Source organism: Podarcis pityusensis, assembly GCF_964106645.2.
Source record: "Podarcis pityusensis genome assembly, chromosome: 1".
NCBI classification, from domain to species: domain Eukaryota; kingdom Metazoa; phylum Chordata; class Lepidosauria; order Squamata; family Lacertidae; genus Podarcis; species Podarcis pityusensis.
Window position 1 is genome coordinate 109,705,980 of NC_138028.1, and position 25,054 is coordinate 109,731,033.

At 39.5% G+C, this 25,054-nt stretch overlaps 2 protein-coding genes across 7 annotated transcripts in view; one reads left to right on the forward strand and one right to left on the reverse strand.

Moving 5' to 3' along the window:
• Positions 1 to 25,054, forward strand: part of LOC308478964 (uncharacterized protein) — a 425,355-nt gene that overhangs the window by 76,184 nt on the left and 324,117 nt on the right. The window lies entirely within an intron of this gene.
• FIGN (fidgetin, microtubule severing factor) overlaps positions 1 to 25,054 on the reverse strand; it is a 127,788-nt gene that overhangs the window by 61,651 nt on the left and 41,083 nt on the right. Inside the window, exon 3 of one of the 2 annotated variants that reach the window (XM_081006738.1) lies at positions 17,201 to 17,254. The exons of the other annotated variant lie outside the window; for it this stretch is intronic. Within the exon in view, the coding sequence (XP_080862864.1) occupies positions 17,201 to 17,254 (54 nt within the window). The remainder of the gene's footprint in view (positions 1 to 17,200; positions 17,255 to 25,054) is intronic. 2 annotated transcript variants of the gene reach the window in all.

Genomic DNA, 25,054 nt, shown 5'->3' on the forward strand with positions numbered 1-25,054 from the left:
TTATTTCAACAGCTTGGGTGCTTCATTGCTATCAAGCATTTTTTCATTCTAAGATTGCCACACAGTACAGAATACTAAGGTTCATGTATAAAACAGAACATACCCTGCACACTGTGCGCAGATTCAAATATATTAACTCTGGCTGATCTGGGCTATTTCTGGGATACCATTTGGCTTTAAAGTAACCTGGGTCAAGGAGGTAATGTTAATGTAAATAGAGACGAGACACTGGTAAATGTCATATTTATACAGCAGCTTCCACAACCTCATTCATGCTCGGCATTGGATTGCACCCTGGACTAATCTGGATCAAGGCCATAGAGGATACATTTGAAAACATTCTTCAAATTAGAGTAAGAACCTAAAAACCTGTAGCTCCTTAAGGAACTCAAAGGAAGGTCAAAGATCTCCATCTGCAGCTTCTTCCATCACAGTGATGATGATGGTAAGAGCTGTATTTCAGAATGAAGTAACTGCTTATGTTGTATCAGAAGAAGGGTGTTCTTCCAAAGCAGCCTATCAGATACCCCTGGGAATAGCCACAAAGCAGAGCAAGATGGCGGCAACTATCCAAATAAGTTTCTTTTGCGCAGAATCTGGTGCTACTCAAAGGAACCCTGTCTTTTCTTTTTCAGACTATTTCCTGCAGTGACACAATTCAGAATCTGGATAACTTTTAGCATGCCATTATAAACCAGTTTCCTTACAGGATCAAACTGTTAAAAAAAAAAGGAATTGCTGATCTATGAAGTGATAATCTAGTTATTCATATGTTTTAAAACCATGAGCATTTCATATCAGATTGCATCGGAAGTGATGAAATGTGACATGCGATATGCAAACACTTTTGAGGGAAAATGTTGACAAAATTTAGTCCCCCCACTCGTTGAAGAAAAAGTGCTATGAAGTCATTTGGAATATGAGATACAAAAAGTATTTCCAGGAAGAGAGTGACCACCAGCATTAACTGGTTCAGAGTGTTTCAGTAATATGTCAAATGTCTGGCCTGCTCCCCTGTCAAGATTTAGTCACCATTAACTCAGAATTAATTAGTTCCACTTTAACATGGAAGTGGGGTTTTTAGCTGGCAAAGAGCCAAGAAGAGACCAAGCCAAACAGGCTACCAGTAATCCAAAGATTAGAGATATTATCCTCGTGTGAAAAATTGTCTAAGCAGCAATAGGCCAATAGAAGACAGGGTGATGCATCTCCTTCTATTTTTTGTCCTTGGTTAATCAGGCTACAGCTTGCCAAGGATTGTGTCAGGGTGTGTGTGTGTGTAAGGAGAAGAGAGAAAGACTGGTATGGCATTAAACTGAGCGTGCATCTTTCAAATGACAGTTTATTCAGGCAGTGAAGTATTTCTCTGCAGACTGCCGATGCTTGTTGGCTTCAGTGTATCTGTACACTGTATCTGAAGTAGGGCTGCCTCTGAAGAGAGTTTGAAAACTTCAGCTGGTACAGAATTCAGCAGCCAGGTTGTTCTCAGGGATAAGAAGTATATTACACTGATCCTGGCCCGACTGCACTGGCTACCAATTAGTTTCCAGGCCCAATTCAAAACTATAAAGCCTTCAATGGCTTGTCACCGCAATACCTGAAGAACCGCCTCTCCACATATGACCTTGCAATCATCATCTGAGGCCCTTCTTTGTATTTCTCCTCCATGAGAAGTCACTGGAGAGTGGCAACAGAAGAAGGGGCTTTTCTGTGGTGGCTCCCAACTTGTGTAATGCTCTCCCCATGGATGCTCACCTGGCATCTTCATTACATATCTTTCGACACCAGGCAAAAAACGTTTCTCTTCAACCAGGTGTTCAGCTGATTAACATTCTATGGCTTTTTAAATATGCTTGTGGGAAGGGGGTAGTTATTGGTTGGTCTTTGTTTTATTATGGAGTTTGTATTCTCATTTTGTATTTTTCTGTTGTGAACCACTCTGGGATCTTTGGATGAACAGCTGTATACAAATTTAATAAATAATAATAATAAACCATTTTACACTTGACTAAACTAATGCTGCCCAAGAGAGAACAGGTGCCCATACATGCTAGCCCTGTGCACACATAACCATTAGCCATTGTTATTTTTCCTTCACTATTGTTAAGCATTACATGGGGATATACTGCAAATCAGTTTGACTCGGCTTCGTACATGATGGTTTGCATTATCTCAGTTAACCATGGTTAGCAAACATGATGCTCAATACAGCTTCCCTACTCTATGTTTACAAGCTGATAAGTAGGTTTCCACATATGCTTCTGAGGGCAAGGCTTATCTCAGCAAGCTAAATCTAGGTGCGTCCTATGGGCCGGTGCGTCCTATAGGGTGAAAAATACGGTATTTTAAATCAGTAAAATGACAGAGGAAAGGACCTGCCTCCTCCAGCAATGCAGTCTTAATTCAGTTTGAGGATCTCTACAGCTGCAAGAAAGGAAGGAACAAAGTAACTAGGGAAAACAGATTTGTGATTGGAGTTTAGGTTTAAAAAATGATGGTAAAAATATACATGAATCTTTTAAAAGTGATTTCCATAGTCAACATGATGGTATACTTTGCAAAACAAACACATCAAAAGCCAAGCCAGAGATTATTGTTAGCTTGGTGGCCCTACAATGAGTCTGTCGTGATGGAGACAAATTACAGGACTCCATTGGGAAAGGGTCATGTTGAAGACAGGCAAGATTCATTTATTGTTCAACTAGCCTAGGTTGGTTAAGGCAGTTCGTTTGATAGTAGAGAATACTTCTATGAGAGCCAACCTAAATAGACCTGAAGATTTGACAAAGAGTTTCCTCACATATTTGAACATATCTAATTGTGTTATCAAGTTATCAGCAAAAACTCTGGATACTTCAGCGAGGAGAATGTCCATCAACTTTGTGAAAACACAATATATGGAAGAGATAATGAAGGGCACTGCCCATAATTGGTAGCGGTCATTCTCCAACAGCAAAGCATTGTTAAGCTTTTACAATATAGTTCTAGCAGAAAAATGAAGGTAGGTTTGAAAGTTGCTAGAGCAAAAGCAATCCTGTGGAGTTATTATTTTAAATTGCAAGGCCAAAGACTTCAGGTGTAAAGGTCCTTGTGATCTGAACTCCTAATTTCGAGTTGGGAAGGTGCAGCAACTGGTTAAAAAAAAGTGTTCTGTGCTATGAGGAATTCTGACTAGAAACCATAAGAACCATTCTTTGACAGGAGTCCCCTGAAGTGAAAACACTGTTCAGGCTCATCCTGTAGAAAAGGCAATCTGAAGAGGATAAGCAAGACAACCTTATAAACTACGTATCAAAATTTCCATCACATAGGCACTTGAGGAAAATCCACCATGTGGAGATAGCATTCAGACTGAAAACATGGAAGATAGACTCTCAGAAGAAGTGTCATGAATTCATTCCTTTGAAAATGGAGAAGACTCTTGTTATAAAGCTGGTAGGATTGAATTTATGCTCTTTTAGCTTAGCAAAGGGTCTTCTGTTTGAGCTTTTACAAGCATCTTAGTATTCTGAGAAAATGGGGCAGTGGTGCTGGTGGGAACCAGAGCTACAACGTCCTTGACTTCTACTCAACTTGTCACTTGAAATTTACATTTATTTTACATTCTAATCTCTGGTACACATATAGGTACTAAAATACATAAAGACTAATGATAATTCAGTAATATAGAGATTAAACTATTAATTGTGTTATGATTTTTTAATGTTCCACTAAACTGTTTATAGTGCTCATACTTAAGACCTATTCTATTAAAGTATTTGTCAACCTAGGGAGACATACTCCAGCATGCTAATAAATTCATATTGCAAAAGGAATTGTGCAAAAAAGTCAAGGGTCTTGAGGCTTGCATACCAAAACAAAGAAAAAGCAAGGATGTTAACTAGCCCCCTCCACACTATTTTGAAATGTTTCCAAACCACCTATGATTAACACACAATTACTGAATTAATGGATAACAAGGTTATCAGCCATGATAACCTCTAGTATCAGAGGAAACATGCCTCTGAATACCTGTTGCCAGAAAACAACTGAGGGAGAGGGCTATTGCCCTTACATCCTACACATTTATTTATTTTCAAGATTTTTAGCCAATATTACTGTGGCTTCCATCCCAATCATGTAAATTTACATAAACTAAAATCACAACCACAATAAAGCATATCAGTAATACAATACTGTAATATATGAGGAAGACAGGTGTGGCAAGCTAAAGCAATGTAGCAAAAGCCTACATGTGAGCTTGCCAGTCATATGGGCATCTGATTAGGGACTGCAGAAAGCAGGATATTGGACTAGATCATAGAATCGTAGAATTGTAGAGTTGGAAGATACCACGAGGGTCATCTAGCCCACCCCTGAAATGCAGGAATATTTTGCCTGCATATGTGGGGCTTGAACCCACGACCCTGAGATTAAGAGCCTCATGCTCTACCAACTGAGCTATTTGGTCAAGTAGATTGGTAGTGAATGTGGACAAGCCCCATATTCCAGGGAGATGCCTTAGAAGGATTTTTATCTGAAATGAAGTGGGATCTACATGAGGTGCCCTGACTGAAGCAGCACCCCCAACCAAAGGGCATTGTGGAGAAGTCTGTTGTGGCTGACAGGTCAGGCTTGTAATCTTATTTTACAATTTACCTGGATTCTCCAATCTCAATACTTTGTGGGATAGATGTTGAAGTGCATAAATAGTCTTGGTCTCACATGTGTTTTGGAAGATCTGTCTCTGAACAGTAGGAAAGTTATAGTGGACTAGTTCGTGTGAGCTCAGCTCCCCCCCCCCCCAAAAAAAACACCAGAATCCTGAGCCTCAATATAGCATGAGGATGCCACTATCCAAAACAAGCTGAAAAGAAAGTGACTGAGTATGAAGGCAGTGAGGGTGGGGTGAAGGCAGCCATCCATTTCTCTTCAATGCAAGGCTCCCATTTGGGAGGCCATGGTTACTGATAGCTCACTTTTCATCAAGGATATACAGTACAAAGTGTCTTAAAAATGTAAAAATATGCAATGAAACAAAACACACAGTATGTGTCTTAAATACTAACAATATATTAATTGGAATTACTAAAGTCAACTGGAAGATTAGAAACATAGCTGTCAACGTTTCCCTTTTTTTAAGGGAAATTCCCTTATTCCAAATAGGATTCCTCGCAAGAAAAGGGAAAAGTTGACAGCTATGATTAGAAACCAAGCATGCCAAAATAAAAAGGTCTTCTACAAATGCCTTAAGACTAAAAAGAAAGGTGTGCATCTTATGTCCACAGGCATGGCATTCCACACTTGAGGTACCACCACTGAAAAGGCTCTGTCTCAGAGACCCAGCCAGCCAATTTAATCTCATTTAGGGAAGATCCTCTGTTGCTGACCTTTCGAGGCTTATGAGGGAGCAGATGCTCCCTGAGGTAACTTGCCCTAAAGTCATTTGCCACTTAAAAGGCTAAAGCCAGCATTTTAGAGGCTAAAACTGTACTTTAAATACAGCTCAGTGACCACTGAATTGAGCAATCTGATCTGGGGCTCCTAAATGCCAATCTGTAAACTGCATTTTGAACTGAACAGCAAAGAATCTTGTAGCAACTTAAAGAAGACTTTATTAAGACAGAATTGTTCATAGACTACATCGGAAGAAGTGGACTGTAGTCCACAAAAACTTATGCCGTAATAAATGTGTTTGTCTTTAAGGTGCCCCAAGACTCTTAGCTGTTTTTAATGCAAAAGACTAACATGGCTACCCCTCTGGAACTAATTGAAGTTTCCAGACTGTCTTGAAAGGCAGTACCACAAAGAGATGGTTGGCTGCATTGGGGGTCATGGTCAGCTGCACTCTCAAAGCAATCTGACTCTGTATAAGGCAGCAGTTTCTGTTCCTTATGCATTCCAATGAAGGACCCACCTACTTCTTTATCTCCATAAACTCCCTCCCTAAAACTATTAGGCTTCACATAATGCTGCCTCTCCCAGTGTACTAAGACAGCTATCTCACTTTAGCCACATAAAAAAGCCCCACAAACACAAGCCAGAACTTCATAAGCCATATTATCTCCCAAAGCCCTATTAGTTGCAAGGCCCAAGAACTTACTGTTATTTTGTTTATTTAAAAAAAATGTATTATTAAGGTTCATTTATTATTCATTATTAGGGGTTCTGAGGTCTAATTCACACCTGTAACAGTGACTGCTTGATATCGAACCGGGCATAAGCTCTTTCATTAGGTATGCCAACACACTCCGACATTTTTTTGGCATAGCAGCACACCACCACAAAGAAACATTTGTGGTAGCATAGGCTTGCCATATGTCACGAAAACGTCCTAACACGTCCTGGATTTCAGGTGAAAAAAATGGCGTAAGGGGAGAATTTTACTGAATGGGCAGAATGTCAGGGAAAACCCATATGTATGGCAACACAATGGAAAAAGCAGCGGAAACCGCTCCAAAAGCTTAAAATCACTGGGGGGGGGATATTTCTCCCAAAAAGCTCAACAATCTGGGTGTCAGGAACTTTACTTTTTGAAATGTGGCAACCCTATGGCAGCATGGCAAAAGGTGTCCTAATTGTCATAGCAGCCTACCTGACACAAATGTTTCAGCACTCAGTTCTGTTTCAAGCACCTACCACACCACAGTCTGCATATGTGAATGAGGTTTAAGGACTGCGGTGATCTCCAAAGGCAAAGCCTCACAGCTGGGATTTCACAAGCCTTCTCTAAAGCATGAAATTAAAGGAGATGGCAAACAAAGCAGCATGTAATGATTTATTTTTACACTGTGTGAATTAAATGTAAAAGCTCAATTTAAACACGAAGCTACAATTTGATAAACGAGCTAAAAATACCAGCTTGTAAATATACAGTGACATGTTAATTTCATTTCTGGCAAAAAATAGCACCCAGTTGTTTTCAACAGACATACTATGCTAACAGGAATGTGTGTGCCATAAAGAAATAGCAACTATAGTTTCCTCTAGGCATGCTGCAGCTCTCTCTTTCCCCAGAGGTCCTAGAAATATGAACTGTAGCTCTTGTATAGCAGTCCAGGAAATAATTGATCATTTGCCAGTGTCCTGTTGGCGAGTTACCACTCTTGGGACCCACTTTCAATTTCACACTATTTTGACTTTCTGGACACTGTGGGTTAATTTCTAGGAGAAAAGATGATTACGTACTTGAGCTGTTGTTACAATAGCTGTTCTACGTACATCGTGCATGTGGCATTTGTCTGTGTCATCTAAAATGCAAGAACAAAAACCATACAAGAGGGTTTTTGTTTTGCTAGAACAGCAGAAGTCTTAAAATTTTAAAATTACATCAATTTCTTACAGCATGGAACAACAGGGCCCTGCCACCCCTTCACCTATCAGATGCAGCATGGGGGGGGGGGCGTTGTTCCAAACCTACGGCTGTATACAAAAAGGGAAAGGATAGAAGACACAAAGCTCTAGAACTTTGAAGAATCCAGAGAAGAATAGCTGTTTTGTGGTAGCTTGAAATTCAGAGATGACAGGTGTATTTCTGTTAACACTTCATGGATAAAAGTAATCCAGAGCTACACAGAATTGCAGCCTGACAGCACAATGCAACTGCTACTGAAGCGAGACCCAAATTGGTCTCCTCAAAAAGAAGCTTTGCATCTCTATACCAATGTGCCCTCAAGCAGTAAGACACAAATCTTTGTTCTAAGTTGGAGAAAGTTTCCATGTTGTGCTGCAAATGTCTCACAATTCAATGCGCGGCCGCATTCCCCATTTACAGTAAAAACCTGAATAGGGGAAGGGAAAGAATGCCCAATTCACTATCACTGTGAGAAGGTAGGGCAGGCAGGAGTGGTAAGTCTCCAAACAATCTATACTCACAATACAGGGTTTTCATTAACAAAGATACAGGTTCAATAGACAACAAGCTGAATAATCACAAACAGAGGGGGGAAAACCTGATCCAAGCATTAATAATTCAATTAGTATTCATTGAAATAACATTGATTTTAATGAATTTATTTCACAGCATTGTTGCTGCCCTATGTACTTTTTAAACTTTCCATTACAGTTTGACATTCATTAAGGCTTGGGCCTTAAATATTTCCTTTTCAAATGAAAATAAAAGGATGAAGAGAAAAATCACTATAGGAGAACATTATAATGTTTAAAAACTGTTTAGCAAAATTAAAACAAAGGAAGCATAATCAATAACGGAAAAAGCACAAACCTACAAAGTTATGTAATACATGCATTTTTCTCCCCTCCCCCATAATTAAAAAGTCATTTTCATTAGAATTTAAATTTGTAATAATTTATCTATAGGCAAATTCCATGAATGTGATGCAGTAAATTAATCCTGCTATAAGATTACCAATATTGCTAGAAGATAGTGATCTTTTATATGAGCTGCAGTCTGCAACCTATATAAACAAATGACACTCTTCTGCCCAGCACGTCTAAAAGGTGCCCATATATTGCTTTACAAAGTTTTTGCTGATGTGCGAATGCTTTTCCCACAAATTGTGAATGCTTTTTCCACATACCAGAATAACTTCACTTAGAATGGTATAGGCATCACTCCAGCATCCCATAAACTGCAAAAAATCTCACGTTTATCTTGCTACCCATCATTAGAGGGCAACTAGATGCTAGATACTAGATACTAGAACTGCCAACCTAGCAGTTCGAAAGCATGTCAAAGTGCAAGTAGATAAATAGGTACTGCTCCGGCGGGAAGGTAAACGGCATTTCCATGCGCTGCTCTGGTTCGCCAGAAGCGGCTTCGTCATGCTGGCCACATGACCTGGAAGCTGTACGCCGGCTCCCTTGGCCAATAAAGCGAGATGAGCGCCTCAACCCCAGAGTCGTCCACGACTGGACCTAATGGTCAGGGGTCCCTTTACCTAGATACTAGTATATGTCTACTTTGTGGTGTCATATGCAAGCTAAATGAATTAAGTACAAGGTATGTGAGCAAACTGCAATTTAAAAAGCAGGGAAACCCAACATGCAAACAAATCCAAAATGCACATACAGCGTATTGAAACTTCTTAGAAGATAGGTGAGAGGATCACCTCTATATGGGTATGAATTTTTCCAAAAAAATATGTTCACCTGTGCTTTCACTTTCCAGTAGTTCACAGAATTGTAGAGTTGGAAGGGACCCTAAGAGTCATCTAAGTCCAATCCCCTGCAATGCCGGAATCTCAACTAGATCATACATGACAGATGGTCATCCAACCTCTGCTTAAAAAGGAGACAGGAGGTAGAAATCTCTATAAAGACTGCATTATGAGGCACATATTTTAAAGATGACTTTGGATTACTGTTCTCATTCGATAGCCTGAGACATATGGCCTGGCATTAAAACATTGCTTCATTCTCCTGGCAATTAATTTTTTGGCTGGGAGCTAGCATAGCATAGTGCCAACAAGATCTTGCGTAAATAGGATTTTCCAGTACTCTGTAAACCTGTTATGAGGGATCAGTGACACTTCATAAAAACTACTTCAGTTGCAAGATTGGTTGCAAGACTGAAACACACACTAAGTAAACAAAAAATTCAATAGCTCTTCTCCAGTACATGCTCAAGAACACTTAGCCTCTCAGAACTCTGGGGAGCCTGTCTGCCAAGCCATCCATGGAGAGGCTAAAGCAGCTGCTCTACTCTGAACTTGGATATGGTCTTCACTTTTTCTCTCTTTCTAGAGATTCAAGCATTGGCCCCTTGTGCTTTGTCCTCTTCTATAACAGGGAGCACCCACAATGGGGCATGTTGCAAATATGGCCCTCTAGGATACAACAGAGTTGTACACATCTAGGTACTTTTGATGGACAGCAAATCTTGGCATCAGCAAAGCCTACTGGATTCACTTCGGTGCACTGCAATAATTTTATAATGATCTAAATATAAATATGATCCCCTTTACATTTCTGCTGTCACACTGAATCGTGTCAAATATTTAAAAAGTGATGCAGAACTACACTGCTGTTTTCACCATTTATTTTAAAAACAAACAATAGAAATGGTTATTGTTAGCAGCAGGGTTAGAGCCAATCCCAATGATCTTGTAGCCTGCCTTTCAATTACAATTCTGCATTGTGAAAATTTGTCAGATGGTTTGTTATTTCCCTTTTAGAACCATATTTTTCCCTTTCAGTGCTCTTATTAAATTATTAGCTTTCTTAGGTTTAGATTTATGTTCAGAGAGTCAAATTATCTTCCTTTTTAAAAAGCCTCCCTGAGCCGCTTTCCCAGCTTAGTTCAGCTGCAGGAAACTACAGCACTCCAAATTCTTACTTTCTTCATAAACCACACCTGTTATATTTGATATTGCTTTCAAATGAACAAAAACTGTTAATTCCGTATCTATGCAGAGTAAGGCAGAATTTAGATGGTTAAGCAAAAACTTCTCAATTTGTTTAACAGTTGCCTGTTATACAATCGGATTTGAATTGTTCCACACTAGTTTTTTAGATACATAGACGTAAATGTACACAAATCTCAGGAACATGCAGCAACAACTAATATACATCATCCACTAATATACATAATCCTTTCAGACATTCTGGTCCTTATCTGAAATTCAACTTATCTGGAATATAAATGCAAATTCTGCCATTAAAGGAAACTATGGAGGGGGCAGTCTAACTGTCCTCCCCACCCTGTGTCTCAGGCCACATTTGATCATGCCTCAGGAATGCCTAGATCTCTGACTGACTCACAATTTCTACAATTGTGCAAGGCTTTTATTATTATTTCAGCAGTTCTGCGCACAAACTGCTTTGCTTAAAACAAATGTAAGAGATTTAATTATATTTCTATAGTTATGAGACATAGTATTATTATTATTTAAATTCATATACCACCCTTCATCTGAAGATCTCAGGGTTTCACAGCATAAAGTACAGGATTAAAACACAAAATACATACTAAAACTAAAATAAAACAAAACAATAACACCCCCCCCAAAAACACATTTAAAAGGATATATAGGATGTTAATAAGCCAAAAGCCTGGTTGAAGAGGAAAATATAAAAAGATGCACAAACCCAGTTATAAAACTGCCCAGTTTGAACAGACAGCTATAGAGATTCAAATATTTTGACTGATGAAACTTGCATTCTTACTGCATATTGGTGCAATAAGATATATAAAATTTGCATGCCATGTCATGCCAGCTGGGAAGATAATGCATCCAATCATGAGACCATGGGCAAATTCACACAACTTCACACAAGAACAGGCAACGTTGATAAGATAGTTTTACCAGGCTGCCCCAAAGCCAAGCACACACACACACAAACCCCCCACCATTTCTGGTAAGAAACATCACGGTCTCTCTAGCCATTGGCTGAGCTGCTGTGATGTCAGCCAAATTAGCTGATCCAGTAATTGTCATTGAATGATCATGAACATTAAATTTTAAATGAATAAATTTGCAGCATAAAGAGCATTAGGACAGATGGAGCTGTAAGCTGTTGGAGGGAAACGCTGCAGAGAATGTGTTATGAGCCCACCAATAAGTAATGGCACGGCAAACAAACAAGATGCCCAAATTTTTTTGGGGGGGGGGAGTCCCCGCTTTTAATATATTGTTATTTCTAGCCTTGCAATTTGAAAATGTTATTTCTAGAGGATCTCAGCAGTAACCGTGGTCTTTAAATCAAGAGGATGCGCCACACAAGCTGTACTTGAGTACCTATTAGAAGATACTGAGGAGGGACAACTTCTCAAGGGTTGAATATATTGGCTCAGTATGATACAATAGCAGAGTTTACAGTCTTTTCTTTAAAATGCTGTAATTGGCTTCTCAAAGGTACTGGAAAAGTCGTAATAGAAAAGGTCAATGGCAATATATATTTGTACAATAGTGAGATGCATTATCTTCCCAGCTGGCATGACATGGCATGTAATTTTACACACCATGCTGCACCAGCATGTGGTAACTAAGAGAGACACTGATCTCTGCTTGCTAAAATCCCAAGAACAATTGCATGCCATCATTGTAAATGACCTGTGGATGCACAGCAGTTTACATTCACATAGGTTTGCTAATCTTTCTAACAGTATATGCAAACAAAAAGACTAATGGCACTACAGAAGTCCGGAGACAGAAAATGGCATTCTGTTTATATAGAAGTTTACTTTTCTTGCTGTTTCCCTCAGTTCAGACACATGGTTCTGGCGTGTAACTAAATGCCCATGTATTTCCATGAATTCACACTGTCTTGCTTCTTCTTGTTTTATTAATCTGGACCTGTGCATATTAACTTCCTGAGTCAAATACTCACAGCAGAAAAACAAAACAGAACAAAACAAAACAAAACAAAACAAAACAAAACAAAACAAAAGCTACATACATGATAATATATTTTCTGTATAAGAGAAGAACATTGTAAGAATTTGTAACTATGATGGAGTCCTGTGAAATCAAGCACAAGATATTCTAGGACAGAAAAGGCACTGGTAAAAATGGCGCAAGGGCCATGCCTCAGTTGTAGAGCATACACCTTCCTTGTGAAAGGTCCCAAGTTCAATCCTTGGGACTGCATGTTTAAAACATTGGGTAGCTAGTGATGAGAATGACCTGATGAACCCTAGATGCTGGAAAGCCACTGCCCATCACAGAAACAGCAAATTGGGTATAAAGAAAATGAGATTAAGCTAGAGATAATGGTGCAAACTGCCATGCCTGATCCAACAGTTTTAAAAATAAGATTAGGCTACAGATTGTTCTAGACTTGGATCTGATCCAAAATGTATCAAGAATTTTGAGCATCCCACACCTGACAAAGAGCATAGGCCCCTAATCTTAGACCATTGCCCTTTGACCCTTCTTCACATGTATTTGAAAGGAAGGGGCAGTTGGAAGGGCTTCATACTTGGCAAAAGAAAGGTTTTACATCTCAGATCTTGCTATAGATATACAATATATGTAGGAATACTAGGAAGCAAGGGATTTGAAGTTAATAATAATAATAATAATAATAATAATAATAATAATAGGAGGTAACAAACAGTTATTTACCAATGCTGAGAAAAGGCCCAATCTCATGTGACTATTTACATGGTAAAGGTTTGTTGGTTCACATGTTTACCTAGCCAAATGGACTTTTCACTATCATCTTCTGGGGCTCACATATCTGCTAAAATATGCCACATCTCATAGCTTCTCATAGCTCTACCAAAACTAAAGTATCCTAAGAGATGAGAAATTTCACATTGTCTTGCCTACTGAAGGCTTTCTTGGTGTATAATTTTTTCTTAATTCATTCCAGATCCCTTGTAAATTGTAAAACTGTCATCACATTCTGGTGAATTTGCCCCCCCCCCCATTTAAGAATTATTATATCACTTCCATCTAATCCTGGAGAAACACCACATATTAATGAAGTACTATAGTGAAGATGGTCTGTTGCGGCTATCAGAGCCCTTCAGTCTAGTGCAGCCTTTTAGCAATAGAACAGAAGTTCATAGTTTGCCTCATCCATTTGGCCTTGTAGAGCTCATCTGTGGTATTTCAGCTTCTCAGGTTCCTACACACGTAGGTTAGAGGAAATGTTGCTGATGATCAGCAAAACAGTGAAAGTGCCTATACATAAAATGTTAAGGTAGAGTAATTTCTCATTGCCATAGTAAGTGAAAACATTTTCAAACTGACAGTGTCCTTTTAAAAAACAGGCTGCACAAGGATTTTGCCCAAGACTGTGAAAAATTGGTTTTCAAACCATGATAGTTATTTTAATGCTTTAGTGTGCATTGGTAAGTACTGCATAATCTGTCTCTAAACAATAATAACATGTTAAACAGTAACCATGTAAAAAGTAAAAAAAAAAGGTGACTTAAAATATATTTTCCAGTCTCTCTGAAGCAAAGCAAATTTTAAATAACTTGACATCCACATTCAGTGTTAATACCCCCATAAAACACAAGCTAGTACCACCCCAGGTGTGTGAGTGGCACCAGAGATGAAATTTTGTTCACTGTCTAAACACACCAGAATTGTTCCTTGAGTAATATTTTGCGGTTTCAAAAAACAAAACAAAAGCAATAGTATTAGCTGAGAGGCTTTTTTTTTTTTTTTAATGTGGCTTATTTTGAGAATCCCCCTTTTTGCAAAAATCTTCCCCTGCTGCCACCACTTTGGCATCAGAAGCACATATGAAGGTAGGATGTTCTGGGGTTGTATCCAATGAAGTCATCCCATTCATGCAAGGGCTTACTCAATGGAACTTCTCCGCCTCTCCTCTCCCTGTATCACCCAAACTGCTCTGGAGGTTTGGAGAAAACCCCAGAACATGGAGTGAAGGACAGGGAGAAGCAGCTCCATTATGCTAGTAGAAGACCTTGCGCAAACAGGACAACTTTGTTGGGTACAACCCCCTATACTTTCATTTGGATGCAAACAGAAGCAAAGACAATCGCAAAATTCATAAAGAACAGTTTTATTTCTCTAACATTTTGTTTTAAAATCTGTATTAGGGCAATACCTTTACTAGGCCAACCAAAATATCACAAAATAGTGTGGAAGCTTTCGAATTCCCTGGAACTCTTCATCAGGGTAGGTGGTAAACAAAGCACAGGGCAGGAGACTGGCTGCGGGTGAAGCCATTGAGTCTGTGTCTAGTCAAAGCCTTAAGATAGAATTTGAGCAAACACTCAAATGAGGCATTTTCATTTGTTTTCTGTAGTAGCACAGTAGTACATTAAACTTCTTCATACCATGCACATTCTGATATTCTGGACAATTTTCACTCATACTTCAAACCACCAAAATGTTTTAGTAAATGTCCTAGTAGAATTTTACATTGTATTTTTAATTTCTATTCCGCCCCCCCAATAAAAAAAAGTCACCAAACGGCTACAGCTATTCTAAAGGAAAGGTTATTAAAATCCCTCGTGATATCTGAAAGCAACAGGTTTTATATTTCACTAAAACTCTCTTCAATAATGCTTTAATTGCTACAATGCCGGAATTCACAGGCATCATGTACCGAATCCTTTAACATTTATTTAACAGGATGTCGAGCACCCTGACCTCAACGGGAGCTCTCAGATCTAAAATGTGTTTGTCAGAACATATTAAAATTGCAATGTAGACAGGGCATTTAGTATTTAACATAATGCTAGTCAAGATGGACTTTAGCATTCACAATATCACACACTGAGTGCAATTAATCTGAGGTGCAGCAGGGATAGGAACTATTACCACCCCTTCAGCATGTCTTCACAGTCACTATTACAGAATATGCACAAGCTGTTCCCACCTCCCCCTAAAAAAACAAGACCAAGATGGTGGAAAAATCCACTGCTTTTTAGCCACACAAGACTGATCAGAGATTGTTACACTGTAAATTATAAAATGTAGCTTCACACATACAATGTTATATTGCAGTAACTTCCAAAGTAAATTATGTTCATTACTTAATTTCTTTACCAGCCTTAAATTTCCAATCCAGGTGGGATGGGGTTAACAAAACAATGTTATACCCCAGCAAAAAAGAAGAAGCACAAGCTCACTCTCCACTTGCACCATTCCTGGAACTTCCCACAGCACTGTACTACATTTTCTCTGTTTTGGAAATGCAATGCCGCCCTTGGCTCTTTTTGCAGGAAGGGCAGGATCAATAATAAATAAACGTGGAACGGCAATAGATCACTAGTGAAATGCATATTTTGCATACCGAAGTTCCCATGTTCAATCTTTGGCATCTGGTAGGCCGGGGAAGACATGCAACTCTGGAGTGCTTCCAACAGACAGCATAGACAACACTGAGTTAAATGGATCTAACTCACTATAAAGCAGTTTCCCATGTTACTAACATGGGTCTCTGGCTGAGATTTCTGTTTTGCTCACATCTACTGGCTATATAGAAAGGTATTTCATTTCCATGGAGCATTAAGAGTGATTTTCCTCTGTCTATTATAGTATCATTACTCTGATCACCACCTCACCATAGAGGGGAAATCCTGTTGACTTTCTTTTCCCAAGATCAAACTCATCAATTTCCCCTATTTCCGCTCAAGTTGATGGAGTGGTGAAATGAACTGAGCCTTACCAAATGAGCTTCATGGCCAAGTCAATTTCAGGAAACTTTTAAAAGTATGGTGGGGCTGTGCAAAGAGGGGAGTGGTTTTCTTATGAATATTTCAAACTTTTAAAATCAAAGCAGCAAACAGCAACACAAAGAAAAGAAATGAAAAGCTGGCAGTATGACACAGCAGGATTTCTTGCACATGCATTGCAGTTATTTCCTGTAGTAAATGACAACTTGCATGTGAAAAAACAGATATCACAGATTTATCACTCAATACTGAGATTTCATTTGACCCAGCAGCAACTGAAATGTCCTCAACGGATAAAGTTCACATATTTATTTCAGAATGATCAAATAGAATGATCATGACTGCATAAACAAGTTTTAAATTTATTTTTATTTTATTTTGTTTTCTTATTCACCAACAGCCAGGGCAAAATGGCAAGGAGGCTTAGAAGAGTGAATATCATATTACAACCACTAGTACACAGCCTTGCACAGCCTTGGGGAATGAATTTGCTTTTAATTTGTAGAGGCATGCTCTAAGGCTCATTGTTCAAGTATTATCAATGTTTAACATTCATCCTGAAGAGCAGCTCTGGAAAACTCAAAAGCTTGCTGGCTTGTAACTGTTTAACGGGTCCCAATAAAGGTGTTACCTTTCTATAGATTTTGGATTTTATCTAAACTTTTTGCATGATAAAAGTAGATGCCTTTCTGGCAATTATATTTATATTTTGTCACACTATTTATTTATGACCCCCACCAGATGAAAATAATCATTTCCCCTTTCTTTAACCTAATAACACCAACCCAAATTCCTCCCAAGGCCCCAAACCTTCCATGTTCTAAACATTAATTCCTAACCCAATGTACTGTCTCGCCTCTCAGATAGAAAACTCAGACCTCAAATTCTCCATATTATTTCTCTATCTCTCACAAGGGAGGTACACCCCCCCACACCCTCAACATATACACACAGGTCATGACATTTCCCCAGTTCATATTATATTATTTCACATCCCACTACTCCACACTGACAATCTTTCCACATCAAAGGACCAAACATATAAAATGCAGACTGTGTTCTAGAAGCCTATAATATGCATAGAAGTTCTACATAAATGAGCACAATCCAGCCAAAGTTAACAGTGATTGCAATGGGAGAGATATAAGTATGTACCTCTTTCGCTGCCCCATAACCCGCTCTGTAAGAGATAGATTTCTTCCAGAGTTGCTGAAAGGACAAGAGCACTGGTCAAATTTACAGAAAAATTGACTTCCTATTTGCAAATAACAATGACAAGATCATTCAAAAACTGGCAGTGTTCACAGTAGCTTTGGCCTAAGCTAAACAAATATATATAGATCCCCATGTCTTTTATCTGCAATACTGTACAGGCAATTTTTAGTATTTGTGCAGGTCAATGAACTCATGAAAGAATTTCATGATGTTTATTTCAGTCATGTTTTCACGTTCTTTCCAACCATATCCTTCATTTAACTCCTGAAGTTGGTTTTATGTTTTTGTAAAAAATTACCTGGGTGCAAATTTGTCTTGCGTGTTTACCAATACCCTGCTCAAAAACCCCACAACTTTATAACACATTGCATAATATTTGCAACAGCTCATAATAGGACAAATAAATATTTATTCTTCACTTTTCCACTGAAATCAGTGAAACAAAGTGTTTAGCTGTGGCTGGATATGCTCAATACATATAATTATTCGTATAAAATATTAGCACTGTACAACTGGAAAACCAAACAGCATATAAGAGACAACACTATAAACATAATATTTTGGGCTGCTTTGACTGGAAGATATAAGTAAAAAAGCCAAAATGTTTTTTTTGGGGGGGGGGGATTACCTTGCAAATATGCAGAGCTAAAAAGGAATAAAAACGTTACCAGCCAATTCATAACTAGTATCCTAACTAACTCATGAACTTTTAGGTTAATCATTTTTATGCATCTAAAGCCAAAATCCAACTTTCTGCAGAAGGCCTACCCTCCTCTTCATGCCAGAAGAAACCTGCAAACAGGGTTTTTAAATAGCGCGATGTGAAGGAGAAAAAAGTTCAGTGAAGCAGCAGCGTCATGACACTCAGAATACGGTGAAAACAGCTTCCAAGAAGTCTACTATCTAATGGCCTTTGATGTTTACTGTACACTTGCAGCTTCATTACAACACTTAGCAAGCATCTGCCAAGATGGTAGGACTGAAAGGAAAGAGATAAAAACCCACCTTTGCCTCAAAATGAGGGCAGGGGAGATCAGATATGCCCATTCTTTTGTTAGAAAGACAAAAGTTGTTGACAAGGACAAAAGGAGATCTAGAAGCATAGCTATAATTAAAACTATTACTGATCCCCAGGGGAAAAAATCCTGGCAAATCCAAAAGCAAATGGAGGCATGACAAATATATACACACATAAAGTGGTACCTCTGGTTATGAACTTAATTCATTCTGGAGGTCCGTTCTTAACCTGAAACCGTTCTTAACCTGAAGCACCACTTTAGCTAATGGGGCCTCCCACCGCGACCGCGCCACCACCGCACGATTTCTCTTCTTATCCTGAGGTAAAGTTCTTAACCCGAGGTACTACTTCTGGGTTAGCGGAGTCTGTATCCCGAAGTGTTTGTAACCTGAGGTATACCACTGTACATACAAATGTGTGCATGTGCACACACATTGGTAAAATGTTCTAGACAAATGTGAAACCTCACTTCCAAGATTTGGACTCTTATCATATTTGCTTGCTGTCATCTAGTGTGTAACACAACATAAAGAGTAACCAGAAGATTTACAATCCAAAGATGAAGATTTTACTTTGCCATGGTGAATTCACTTCATAAAACAGAGAGAGAACACTTCAGTAGAAAATGTTGGCAGACCTCTTGGGAGTAACAGGGCACATTAATTTATATGTCATGCTGCCCTGTTTCTCTTATAGAGGCCCATAGGAGGAGTTTGCTACCCTGAGCTTTTACTTAGGTCCCTAATGAAAATAAAAATGTTTTCAGCCCGTTAGTTGGGCACTTTAAACTATCATGCATGCCTTTCTTTGTACGTCCACCTCCCACCCCTGCAATTTTTTAAAAAAACAAATATTACCTCTAAGTATATATGACTAATACGATTCAAAATTTATAAGATGCAATTGAAACAGCACAAGTGACACACACTTCAGTGTGCTGTTATTGGGTGCAATGGGCACCCTAAAGCACACAAAAGTCAAGAATCACACTGCTGCTATTGCAACCTTTTGTACAAGCAATATTATGATGTGTTAGTGTATTTTTCAATGCAAAAAGTGAATGTTTAATGGGAACAAAACCCCTTAAGTCCCTACTGGTCTTTTCATGGATTTGTTTGCTTTTGCTGTGTGTGCTTTTCTGCAGCCCCAACAAACTGCTGCTATATGGCCGTTTTTAGGGGTTCTCCCTAGCTAGCCAAATCAGCAGTCACTCAGGGCAAACAAAAGCATGTCTTCAATGTCCTTACTCTGAAGGGGTGGGTGAGAAAGGAGAAACTATAATGTGGATCAGAGAGCCAAAGGAAAGGAGAGACTATGATTTGTATCAGAGATCCTGTGAGCAGAACTCTGTCCATGGGCTGCGCCTACTTGCAGAAAGGATATTTTCAGATCCCCCTTCACTGCCCAAAAAAATCTCAAGAGCTGTCTGACCCCCTTCACCATGGCGGGGCAGGGGCAAGCAAGATTGTAGAGTCCAACTCCACCTTTCTGTGGTTTCACAATTAGAGTTAAGTAACATGAGAGGGAAGTCAGGATCAGGGTTGTAGCCTGGGTAGGCTAAAAACAGCATTTATGCAGTGCACTCTTTGTTAGATGAGATTATGTAATCCATAATGATTTAAAGCTCTAATGTCCTCCAGGCACTGCCACCTACCCCATGTGTGGCCCCTGAAATGGTCAGTTCTGTATCTGGCTGTTAGTCAATTGAAAGAAAGGAGTTGTTAACATTTAATCACCACAGAATCAGATGGCTTAAAACAAGGTAAAAAAAATGTCATTTTGGCAAAACAGTCAAGGCAGCAAAAAAGCATGAATTGTGCCAGGAAAGGCCAATTGTCAAAAAAATTGGCTAAATGTCCTTCTGTTTCAGACAATAGCTTATAAAGAAATTAAGAGTCAGTTAAACTAATTCACTTTAGAGGAGCTTGCCATCATAAGGCTGACAGAATTCCAGTAGTTCAATAGTGAGACACAGAAACTGTCAATGGTCCCTCAAGCAATTAATTTTCTCCCAGCTCTTCAGAACTGCATTTCAAGAAGTATTTGCAGGATCCGACCCAACCTTACCAGGAAATGCCCAAACAAAACAGTGCTGCCACATCCTAAGCCTTATCAGAAAGTTGAAAGTAGTGACCCACTAAGAGAGAAAACACTAAGCAATATTTTAATTACGTGCTTCATAATAACTACTAAAAAAAAATTAAACTCAAACTAATCAGACTTGTTACCTAACTCAGATTTAGACTTCTGTAGGTGCAGAGTGAAATATTTAGTTCATTATCTATATACAATGCATACTACAAATAGCTGCTTACATAAAACAAAAGTATAGGGTCCAATTCTTACATGCAAACAGTGACATGGAGGCTGTTCAAAACTCACAAGTTTATATAGTCTGCCAGATGGGTCAAACAAAAATAAGACGATATGGGAAACTGATATACATATTTAAACAAACAAAGTCCTCAACTCATGGTTTGTAGCCTGACCTGAAGTGGGTTGCAAATGGAAGTTAGGGATGGGGTGCTGGTCATGGGCACAAACAATCAATATGGTAGTAGTAGAATGTGTGTAGAATAAAAGCTCCCCCCACTTGAAAATAGCTTCCAGACAGTCTTGAAGAAGCTGGCCTTTCAAAATTGTTAGGAAAAGGGTATGTTACACTTGACTGTAGCACCTTCTGCATACAGGATAGCCAGAACAAGCTTCTAAAAAGGGATATTGTTAAGACAGAGAAGGCACAGAAAATGACCATTTAAATAATGACAAGGATGGAACAATTCTGCTGTTGAGGAAAAGTTACAACAGGGGTAGCTAACATGATACCCTTCTGGATGTTTTGGAGCACAGCTCTAATCAAACCCAGCCAGCATGGGTAAAACACTATACTATTTTAATATCCAAATTTATTGTGGTGTGGAAATTTTTTTAATGGAGAGCAATTTTCATAGTAAACGTGAGAATGCAATTCATACCTAGAATCCAATCTTAAGTGAGTGCAATCGAGAGAAAGGCAATTGTAGTTGGTTTCAGTGGAATTAATTTCAATGGACTCAGTTCATTCAGACATTTCTTTAAGACAAGGTCCTTTTAATAAAATGAACTGGGAAGCTCTTCTGGGCATGAGTGGGAACTCCCATACCCATAAAGCAAATGTTATCAGGACATTAGTAGTTAGGATCAGGGTATTAATCCTTTGATTTAGCTACAAAACAGATCTTATTGAAATAACTTGTGAATATGTTCCTATGTACTTGGTCATCCCATCCGTTAGGGGGAGGGGGGGAAACAAATAGGGAGAACGCAAATTTGCAATGCACAAAGTGTACAGTGTACAGTGTTTACATAGGATAAGAATTATCTAGCCAGATCTACTACCATGCAGCGGATTTTACGTTCTTTGGGGGATTCTAGGTGTGTTTTTCAAAAGGCCATTCATGAAACTATATTAGAGGTGTCTGGCTTCTATTAATGTTATGTCCTTTGACATCCAGTCAGAGAAAGATAAAAGATGGCATTAACTTCTCACAGTGGAGTGAAATGAACATGTTAAAAGAAATGAGCAAATACTAAATAGATGTGCAATGCAAGGTGACCCAGTCGACTTTAACAGAGTACCAAAATATAATCAAATAAAACCTATGATCTTTAGACTGGAAAAATGGTGAGCCAGGAAGGCAAACACAATTTTTAAATCTGCAAAGACCAACTGAAATAAATCATGCATAAATTGTAACATGCAGCTGAGTCCGCTACAACCACTTGATCCTTGCAAGGGCATCAATATTGAAAGGATGAGCTTGAGTCAGGGTGAGCTCAGCTTTCCTTGGAACATCATCCCTCCTGCTACTCACTCTCTCCAGATTATACAAACCACAGAAGCATCAATGCAAACAATCTATTATATACAAAGTGAAACTGCACTCTATTTCCCTCCATCACTCTCTGTCTAGTAAGCCAAACAGCTAGCTGTTTTGTTGAAGATAGCCACCAGCAAACCTGTTTGAAACTGGGAATGGGCCTTCTTCTGCCCAAAAGCACCATTCTTAGATTCACCTACTTTTTAAGCTTATTTAAAATTTATCCTTTGCTTTTCTATTAAAATACAGTTGTACCTTGGGTTACATACGCTTCAGGTTACATAAGCTTCAGGTTACAGACTCCGCTAACCCAGAAATATTACCTCAGGTTAAGAACTTTGCTTCAGGATGAGAACAGAAATCGTGCTCCGGTGGCGCGGCAGCAGCAGGAGGCCCCATTAGCTAAAGTGGTGCTTCAGGTTAAGAACAGTTTCAGGTTAAGAACGGACCTCCAGAACAAATTAAGTACTTAACCCGAGGTACCACTGTAATAACCCAAATGGCTTAAAAAATAAATACAGCAAAGTATGTCAAGAAAATGTTCCCATTCAATTGAATGGAAAACACAACATCAATTAAGACAAGACAGGCAGCCAGACTAAAACTTCAAAAGAAACATAAATAAACATCAGTTCTGAAGGATAGCCCTACCATTGTGCAGAACAAGGTGACTACCTGGAGTCAGGGTACAGTGGAGAGGGCAGAGATGGGTATGCTATGGCACCTATCCTTTGTCCCCTAAGTAAGTCTGTTGTTCTCAGATGCAGCGAAAGAAAGATGCTGTCCTGTCACCAGTGTTGAATTAACTGTGACACATGTGTTGGTAACCTCACATTTGGACTATTGTAATGTGTTCTGTGTGGGGCTATTCTCTTGCAGTTAGTGCAGAACACTGCAGCCCTTATCAGGTACATATCACACTAATGCCCTCAATAATTCTGAACCTGAAAAACCATTTTCCCCTCCACTGCCCAGTAAGTTTTGCCACAACCTGATTAGGTTGTGGTAACATGGAGGCTGGCTTTTTCACTAGTGGTATCAGTGTTTTGGAATGCCCTCCTTGCTAAAATACAAGAAACTCCATCAGTCTTGACATCCCACCAGCTCTTAAAGACACAAGAGTACTTTGTGTCTTTGTGTCATAAAGTACTCCTCTCCACCTGCACATCAAGCAAAAATATCAGCTCAAGTAATACCCCCAAACTATGGAACTGCTGCTTCAGAGGTAGTTCAACCCTATCCAGAACAGATTGGATCCATTTCCAAATCTCCAGAACAGTTGATCAACTACCTTGTCTGACTAACTTTAGGATTTGTTCACTCTCATCCACCCCATCTACACTGGAAAATTTCCATGTGATAGCAAGCAGTCCTGGCAACTACCAGCAGACTTTGCATGCAATTGCAATTATTCATATAGTAATCTGCTCTAGATATTAACAGCCCCAGTATGACAAATATGGGAGATATCCAATGCCCTCATTTCATTACTACAAGATTTCCATTTGTGCAACAGAACCCTTCCTTCCTCTCTCCAAATCTATTTTGGAAGGTTGGGTGAACCCCCAGAACAGATTTAAAGGGAGGATTAAGGAGAGGAGGAGAGGAGAGACAAAGTTCCATTGAACAGGCATGGCTGGGCAAGATTGATAAATAGTCTGACTTTGTATAAGGCAGCTGCCTATGTTCCTAAATACTATCCCAACACAAACTAGACAGCCATGTGCAATCAAAAGGTCCTAGAATGCTCATCATTTGCCTGCTGCCATGCGTGGGGTGGTGGTTAGAATGAATTGGAAAGTATTTGTGTAAAAGATTTTGAAGGCACAGGGTGCTTGAAGAGCTCTGCTAAAGAGAATAAAATACATACTATGTTGAAACTGCATACCAAAGATATCTAAAGATTGCATTCAGGCTTCAAGTACTTCTTAACCTCTCCAACCAGATTCATGTCACCAAGAATATAACTTAATAGACTGAGAAGTTATATCTAAAAGGGAAAACTGCATCTTTACATTATAGGATGGTAATAAAATCCCATAGCAATTATCCCATTGTTATGCTCAAAATAGGTACACTCTTTCATGCCTTAATTTTATGTTTTGCTTTGCCCTGTGCTAAAAGCACCAACATAATTATGCCCTCCAAGATCCTTGCAAAATCTGCTCAGAGTGATTATTTGACTCTCTTTTTATTTGTGGAAAGTAGCTAATATTGTTTCAGGCTTTTTATCAAAATAAATGCATGATTGGCTTTAACCATTTTCCCCCTATAATTGTTTAAAAAACGAGTTTGCTAATAGATGGAAGAGAAGAAGGTTAAATACTTTAATTTCCAACTTGCACACGCATGCATTGTAAAGAGTTTCTCATTTTGTGTAATTTAGGCACAACCACAGGACATAAATGATAATGTAAAAAAATAAAAACCCACCAAAAAAGGAACATGATGGTGTATACAGCGGCGTAGCGTGAGTTGTCAGCACCCGGGGCAAGGCAAGTAATTTGCGCCCCCTAACCCGGGGCAAGGCAAGTAATTTGCGCCCCCCCAACCCCTAACCTGCCGATCTGAGTCGAGTTGCTGCTGGCGCTGCCGCCCAAACCACGCCGCTTGCCTGGAGGAGGAGGGGGGCAGAGAGGCGAGGAAAATGCAACATGGCCCAGCAGCTGCAGCAGCAGCAGCGGAGGCGGGGCTGTGAGGAGGGGCTGCCTGGCACGTCCTCCGCGGCCCTGACGCGCGGGGCTGAGAGCCGCTGCCTGCCGGACGCCTTCAGCCCGGGCGCGCGCACAGCTCGTCGGTTCCACGAGACATGGGGCTCTGCTACAGCCTGCGCCCGAGGCTCTTCGGCGACTCCGGAGGCAGCGAGCGCGCCCCCCCAGATGTTGCGCCCGGTGCGGCCGGCCCCCCTGGCACCCC